This window comes from Arachis duranensis, chromosome 1 (assembly GCF_000817695.3).
Source record: "Arachis duranensis cultivar V14167 chromosome 1, aradu.V14167.gnm2.J7QH, whole genome shotgun sequence".
Lineage (NCBI taxonomy): Eukaryota > Viridiplantae > Streptophyta > Magnoliopsida > Fabales > Fabaceae > Arachis > Arachis duranensis.
The window spans coordinates 2,568,973-2,576,844 of NC_029772.3; the positions used below are offsets into that span (position 1 = coordinate 2,568,973).

At 34.4% G+C, this 7,872-nt stretch overlaps 2 protein-coding genes across 5 annotated transcripts in view; both read right to left on the bottom strand.

The window, feature by feature from the left end:
* Positions 1-629, bottom strand: part of LOC127745695 (uncharacterized) — a 4,751-nt gene extending 4,122 nt beyond the window's left edge. The window contains exon 1 of the mRNA XM_052259019.1: positions 561-629. Within this exon, the coding sequence (XP_052114979.1) occupies positions 561-629 (69 nt within the window). The remainder of the gene's footprint in view (positions 1-560) is intronic.
* A 102-nt stretch (positions 630-731) lies between these two features.
* LOC107469712 (uncharacterized) overlaps positions 732-7,872 on the bottom strand; it is a 12,109-nt gene continuing 4,968 nt past the window's right edge. For 3 of the 4 annotated variants that reach the window (XM_052259728.1, XM_052259717.1, XM_052259720.1), the window contains 7 exons: positions 4,367-4,459; positions 3,145-3,216; positions 2,975-3,003; positions 1,971-2,649; positions 1,579-1,885; positions 1,167-1,396; positions 732-1,082 (listed from right to left, as the gene is read on the bottom strand). In XM_052259728.1, the coding sequence (XP_052115688.1) occupies positions 1,037-1,082; positions 1,167-1,396; positions 1,579-1,885; positions 1,971-2,649; positions 2,975-2,984 (1,272 nt within the window). In that variant the 5' untranslated portion in view covers positions 2,985-3,003; positions 3,145-3,216; positions 4,367-4,459 and the 3' untranslated portion in view covers positions 732-1,036. The remainder of the gene's footprint in view (positions 1,083-1,166; positions 1,397-1,578; positions 1,886-1,970; positions 2,650-2,974; positions 3,004-3,144; positions 3,217-4,366; positions 4,460-7,872) is intronic. The other variant, XM_052259726.1, reaches the window with a different exon arrangement.

The following is a 7,872-nucleotide window of genomic DNA, read 5'->3' on the forward strand; positions in this document are numbered from 1 at the left end:
ATAATGTAAGAAAAAGATTTTAGAATTGAAAAGAATAAAACAGATCTTGAGAAAAATTAAAGGAGAGATAATTTTATTGAAAATTTTTTTAAGAAAAGATACAATTATTAATTTTTTGTTTGTCAATTACATTTCTATTAAAATTAATAGTATCAAAAAATATTTCAAATTTAATATTATGAAGTAAAAATAAAAAAAATTATATAAGGACTGATTTGATTAATTTTAAAATTTTAAGAATAAAATTGACTTACGTCTGGACTTTCAAAGACTATTTTGGTTATAAATAACTATTTTACATATCAAATAACATGTCGCCTACGTGTCACTGACTTGACACGTCAACCAATCAACTTGTAACACGTGACACTTAACATGACACCTCATCATCCAACTGATTGTAGGACTAATTTGACTTATATTTTATCTTTCCGTGACTAATATGACTAAAAAAATAATTTGAGAACTAATTTGAAAAATGAGTGATCTTTTAGGACGAATTTGATTATTAACCCGAATAATAATATTAGCAAGATTTCTGATTTCATTGATAAAATTACCAGCAAATGCTGCAAATCGTCTGTTACATCTAGCGCCCAAGCACTATTTGCAGATGCAACAAGCTGCATCACAGTAAAATATATCAACTTAAAACATGATTTCTGGCTTTGAGCAATTATCATACATGTAAAGAAAGATGAAAACATGAAAAGCCAAACATCCACGAGAAATTAAGAAAACCCATTCGATAACTACCGTTATAACTAAGATTCATTTAATATCTTGTTTTGTAAAATTTTTACATGCACAACACTAACCTCATCTTCAGTCTTTTCCAATCAGGCCAACTAATAACGGATCACATCCAAAACTAAACTACTTAAAAACCAACAATAAAAAAAGCCATAAGTATTGCCTCACAGTATCTACTTTAAGTGACAATTTAAAAAACAAGATGACTGCAACGTATGCATTTTCAAAAGCCTCATGAAATTAAAGGAATTAGCACAATATACAATAGATTCCTCATATGCTGTCAACCTATGAATTGTTGCGCAAATGACCTTCTTAACTCTTCAATACTGAAAAAAAAAAGTTAAAATAAGTAAAAGAAAAAAAGGAAAAAAAAGAATACAAATTAAACAACAAAATAATAAATTACTAACAATGAAGGTGAAGAGTTTGAAGATGAAGATTTTGAAGATGAAGATTTTGAAGATGAAGCTTTTGAAGATTTTGAAGATGAAGATTTTGAAGATGAAGATTTTGAAGATTTTGAAGATGAAGATTTTGGAGATGCCACAAACTTAAGAACGTCAGTTGCGGTGCGTATGCTTGGTGGGAAAACATCATAATGCACCAGAAACAGCTTATGAATCTCAAAAGGACAGTTGACCTGCAAAAAATCATAAAAATAAATATATTAAAAAAATCAATCATACAACATATGAACAAAAATATCAGCCACCCATATAAACTATATGTTAGAATGCAAAATACAAATTAAAAATGATTTCAATGTACGACTTTTTTGGTGAGCATATAGTATCATAAATAAATATTTCCCATTTTAATTACCTGTCCGTTTCCACCGAAATCAGCATGGTGGATACAATTCCTATAAAATCTTATTAAATTATGTTTCTCACTATACTTTTGAGGCGTCACCGTACGATCTTGCTGTTCATGGAAATAAACATCAACTAACACCTGATCATTGCAAAGTATATCCCATGTCCAGTACCGGTGGGTGGATTTAACGAGTGACGGTTGGGGTACATTCCGGTGGTACAACCAATCGACCGCCTCCAAAAATTGTATCCTTCTCCTCGTATCCCAAAAAAGGACTGGATCAAGACTCCACTTGATCATTAGGTCCGTCTGGCTAAATTAAAGTTATTTTAACGTAAGAATACTTCTCATCATTTAAACAAAAACAAAAAACAAAAAGTAAAAGGAAAGAAAAATACCACGAATAAGCACCGAGTTGCTGTAAACACAACTCACGAACTTCCTCAGATGATTCAGAAGTCCCTATAAATGGGAATGTGATAACTTTCTCGATGATTTCCCTCAAGTGTTGGGCATCTCTCTCTCGAAGAGTAGATTTAGATCCAACTTTCTCCTCCATGTTGGTGAGAATTCCACGTGTCACATTTCCATTCTTACATATAATTTTAATGCAACTTTCTGAATCTAAATTTCCGTGATACTCTTCCCTTAAATGCAGTATCTTTAGACCCTCAAAAACGGGTTTAAAAATAAGGATAAACTCTCTTCTTATGGCGGCCCACCATGTATTAGCATCTGAATAAGGAGCTGTATCCTTTTTGTGCATTAGCCAAGATGACAAATCATATTCAAAACTGTCGGATACCACTCTTTTCTTTGACAAATGCAAATAATGCATTCGTAAAAAGAGATTACCGTCGTAATAATTAAATAGGACTTGTCTGTTGTACCAATTTTTCAGTTTAGTTAAGTCGTAGTCTTCAGAATATTGCCGAACACTCACGCTATGTGGAAGAGGGAGTTCATATCTATCTGAATAACCACTTCTTGCCCTGATATTTCCATCCCCATCTTGCGCACCCTCATAATGGTAAAAGAATGGACCTTGTTCACGTGCTCTAAGCAGGGATCTCAATCCTACATAAGTTAAAACACGTGACATCAAAAGAATAAAGAATATTACAACAATTAAGACACAAGCAATTTTAAAGTTTGTAACTTAACTTTTTTTCAAGTAACACAAGATTAATTTAATTGATAAGTATTATGTCTTAGTTGTGTTTTATGTATCTAATCTTTCTTCTTTTGATATATATGCAGATTTGTCTCTATTCTAGACATGCAATAATTCGTAAATTAAATTCTTTTAGTTTATATATTAATTTAACTTATATTAATTTATTATTTTCAATTCCAATTAGTGATTAATGAAAATAAACAATAAATTTTAATACATACTGACCTAAAGCCATATTAATCAGCAACCAACACCTTTAAAAACCAACAAAAATCAGCAACAAAGAACAATTGTTAGAACCAAACTCAAAATGACAAATAATTCGGACACTCACCGTTTAAAAAAGATTTAACTAATCTAAAAAACTAAATCGATTAAATTGAAAGAATACTCACCAATAACAAATAGCAGTCTCGGAATCTTAATTGGAGCTCCAGGGAAGAAAAAATCCAAGAGAGAACGTTCAGCTAAAGAGAGAGAGAGAATTATAATAAGAGTAGGAGCCCACAGCCCAAAACAAGGACTCGAATAAACACTAACATAGAAGAGATTGAAATTCTAGAAAAATTGAGTATAAATGGCAAAAATATTGATGTACAAGGGGAATGAGGGAAAGCAAAATGCATGCAGAAGTTCAACAAAAAAGGTTACAAGTCAATGTACCTAAATTCTATGTATCTGTACGATAGTTAGAATAACCAAACCGGTAATCGACCCGGTCATACGACTAGGTCACTGGTTCACTTGTTCAACCGATGGGTTACTCGTTGAACTGGTTGACTACGTCACAATTAAATATAAATATAAAATTACAAAAAATAAGCTTAGAAAATTAAAATTCAAAAACATGTCTTCACAAATACACTAATAACAACCAAATGTCAATTCTTAAACATAGCTAATGATGCAAAAATAGAAAATGAACTAGTCACTAGAACAAATACTTTCTCAATTTAAATAAAACAATATAAGTAAATCTAGTCCACGGAATGATCTCAAAGTCAGCATCTATATCTTCATCAGACAAATTTGATGCCTTTGGCGAAGGCTACACTTATTTGCCTTTGCCTTTGGATCCAAAATTCTCAATCAAGTCACATTCCTTTGGCTGCACCACACAGCCACCAAACAAGTGCTTTAGTTTGTCATGGTGCACCATCTTAAAGTTATAGTAAGAGTTAGAAAAAGGGAGATACAAATAACGTTGGGTCTTATAAGCTTTTTTGTAAGGCCCGCATTTCTAGTTATAAAAGATTTTAACTTTAACAATTCTAAGGAAAAAATATTAATTAACTCATACTCTTAAAAAATTAAATTGGTTCGCAAAATTATTCAAAAGGATAATTCATTGAAAATGAACAATCTTAAACTATAAATAGATTTTGCCTCTAACTATATGATGAATTTAGTCTACCAAGTGCCATTTTCACTAAACTTAACCCCTTAAATAGAATTAAAAAAAAAAAGCCTTGTAGTTTTGTCTTATGGCATAACAAGAGACAAAATGAGACAGCATAAAATATGCAGGGTGACTGAAACCAGAAGCTATGTCTGTGTATGTTAATCAACCAGAAGCTATATCCAGAATCTTTTTTAACTGAGAAAGAGAGTTAATACCTGGCACCTTCCGTGGTTTATGTAAAGGAACAAATTTTGCACCAATCACCAATGCAATTGCATACCAAACATGAATCCCCCTAGCTTCCACTCCTACACAAAAGAGTAAACCATATTAGAGCAGAAGAAGGATCACGGGACATAAAGTAATACAATTTCACATTTACTTCTTTCTTTTTCATTTACTGTTCATTCATTCATATTCTGCAGTTATCATGCATTGACTGTGGTAAAACTTTTAGCCAAGACACCGTTCAGAAACACAGTCAGTGTATGACAAAAGTGGTGCGTCTCTCTTTAGTGCATTCTGAATGATCCTATGTTCTGTTAAAGTTTAATTACTCTGTTGGTCTCTATAGTTTCGCGAAATTTTCAATTAAGTCCTTATCCCTTTTTTCCTTTTAATTGGGTCCCTATACGTTAATTTTTTTTTCAATTAAGTCCCTACCGTGAGGATAACGTTTAAGATAACAGAATATTCCATTTAAAAAACGAGTATTCTTATGAATTAGTTAGAATAGCTAGTTGAACATACATCTATTTTTTTAAAATACCAAAAGAACCCCTGATATTTTATCCCAAAGAAAAAAAAAACCCTATCCAGCCCTAACTTGCTCTCTGAAGGTCGTGTGCACTGCGCTTTTTCTCCATCGGTCCGTAGTCTTCATCCATAGTCGTCGTCGTCCGTGGCGGAGGCTTGGTGGTCGTCCGTCTGTCGCATCCTTCTCCCTGCGCTGCTCTGTTCTGTGTTGCTCTGTTTTGTGGTCTTCTGTTTTGTGGTCTTCTGCGTTGTTTGCCCGTCGAAGCCCTCACTGTGCCTTGCCTCGCCTCACCGTGTCGCGCCTCACCGCGCTGCCTCGATTTGTCAAAACAGATGACATTAAAATTATTTTTTTTTTTTATTTTTTGGATGTTGATGAAATGTGTTTATGCATATGTCAATTTTTTCGAAGATGATTAAAATTGGTTTGCTCTAATTTTAGTGTTTGATATTCATATAGATTTTTTGTTTTGAAGTAACACTTTTTAGGATAATTCTTGCTTAGATCCTATCGTTCGTTTTTTACTTAAAGTGATTGGATCAAACCTAGTTGTTGTAGTAGTAATTATGACTTGTGAAGTTCGATTGGTGCAAATGCAATAAGGTTTAGTGATTAATTTTGAATACTGCACGTATGCTCTTAAGTATTAATGTAAAGTTTATTATGCTATCATTACTCATTAGATTATATTATATCAAATGTATGTGTGATTGCCGAGACATGGATTCCAACAGTAAAACCTTCTTGATGAGTTGATATATAATTTGGTTATACTTAATTTACTTGGATAGTAACTACATTAAAATGTTTTGCAGGCACGAGCAAAACATGACATGACAAATACTGTTGTTGCTGGGTGTGTTACTGGAGGTTCAATATCAGCAAAAGGTAACCTTATTTGCATTCATTTATGCCATTGAAGCCGCACTAGATACGTAAACAAGACAGACTTGGATGCCTTGAAGTTCCAGTTTGCTTTTTATACTTTACCTTAAGAATTTAGAATATTTAGTTTCTTGACATTTTTGGTGCTTGGAAGAATGTGTTTATACACGAGAAGTGGCAACTGAAGCCTAAGGATTTTGCAGTCTTAGGTGGTAAGGTCCTAAACCTTTAGATAACCATTGAACAAAATTGTGGCTAGCCATTGATTTGAAGTCCTATCTCTAGTCTTATGCTTTTGTTTGGGAGATTGATAAACTTAGAAAGGTATTGATTTCAAGCTTTGCTCTACCTCTGACATAATCTGTAGTTGTGAACGTGTAAATTACCTTAAAAATTTAATACTAGAGTATGTTTGGTTGGAGGATAAAAATGGGTTGGAAATTTCCAGGATGATCTGAAGAACTATAATTACTTTGATCCTAAATGTGGCATGAATACACTGTTTTCAATTAAGATTTAAATGTTTCTTATTTAATTCAAAAATCTGTTCTCTACCTTTGTTTCAGAATGCTTTGGTGTTGCTTTGTGATTGTAGGTGGTCCAAAAGCAGCATGTGCTGGTTGTGCTGGTTTTGCGGCATTCTCAGTCATTATAGACAAATTCTTAGACAAGCATGAGTTAAATGTCTGATATAATAAATTAGTAATTCTAATTGTTGCTACTACGGTAAATAATACTATTCTTATGTATGGACAGTCCAGGAACGAGACCTTCACCTAACCCTCAGAAGGTTGGCTCGTTGTTAACAAGCAAATGCTAAGGAAAAGGCTTCAATCTCACATTTCGATGTCACTGCTGAATGAATGTGGTTGCTTGAAAGGAAAATTTCACATATGAAAGAGATAGGATTCACTCACAGGAAGAAAGCGGCGAACTCCAGAGAGAGGGGAGGCGCCCTCAACCTCTTAATCAAGCTGGAAGTGAGGGGCCAGAAAGCATTGATTTCCAGGTCTATTATACGTTATTTCATCGATGCAAGTGCCGAGTTGTTTCGAGTCTCAGAATCCGATCCTCGCTCAGCTCCAGCTGAAAATGTCTGATATGTAGTCCCATTTTCCGGTAGAAATGATGGGTTGAGTCGGTAAACTGTCATGTAAAGAAAGGAGAGACTCTCCGGTTGACAGAAGCGCGATTGCAAGAGATAGGGGAAAAAAGATAGATAGCGCGCATATTGACTTATAGCTGTCTATTTACTTCTGCTGCTGCCCGTTACTAAGGAAGGGAAGATAATGGATTAAGTCAGGACACGATCGATTGAGACAGAAGGGAGGGTTGCGAAGCAAGAGGATTGCATTAATCAAGCAATGTATACAGATAGAGATGAGCATTTGTGCATTGATACCAATACAAAAAGGGGATTCGCTAAGCTAGCAGCTTTAAAGTAATGACATCCTGTTGATTCCTAGCTGACTAATAAAAGTTCTAAAACTAGTCCCTTCGTACTCTATTTTCTATTCCCCATTCCTACGAATGCTGAATCGCTTAGATGTGTTCGCCCTGCCCATGTGTAGAAGAAATATATTATGTCCGATTTGCTGACTACCTTGCTATAGACATCGCGAGAAGTAACGACAAAGCAGGAGATCATAAACAAACAAGATACAAACCAACAAACATACCTGATAGGGCTGCAGCTAAGAGCAAAAGTCATAGGGACAGCGGCGCTTCACTGGGTCCATATGACTATCATCAAAATACAGATGAAGATGCGTAGTCAACGGATCCCTAGTCTTAGAACTAGGAGTTTCACAGTGAGATAGACGTCTAAGATAAAGTGCAAGCCAGCAAGCATTCCTACTATAACATAGCCTCAGAGTCCACCAAAAGAAGATTTATAGAATCTAGGGGCACTAAGACTAGTGATAACGGGAACCCCAGACCTGTAACATAAATCCTACACTCGCTAAAAAGGAGGAGTCCAGAAAGTCTATTAGAATCCCTCGGGAACAAATCAGACTTCACAATCACTTAGGCGCTTATAGGCTTAGCAAGGACAAAGCAACTAAAGCCTTAGGGAAA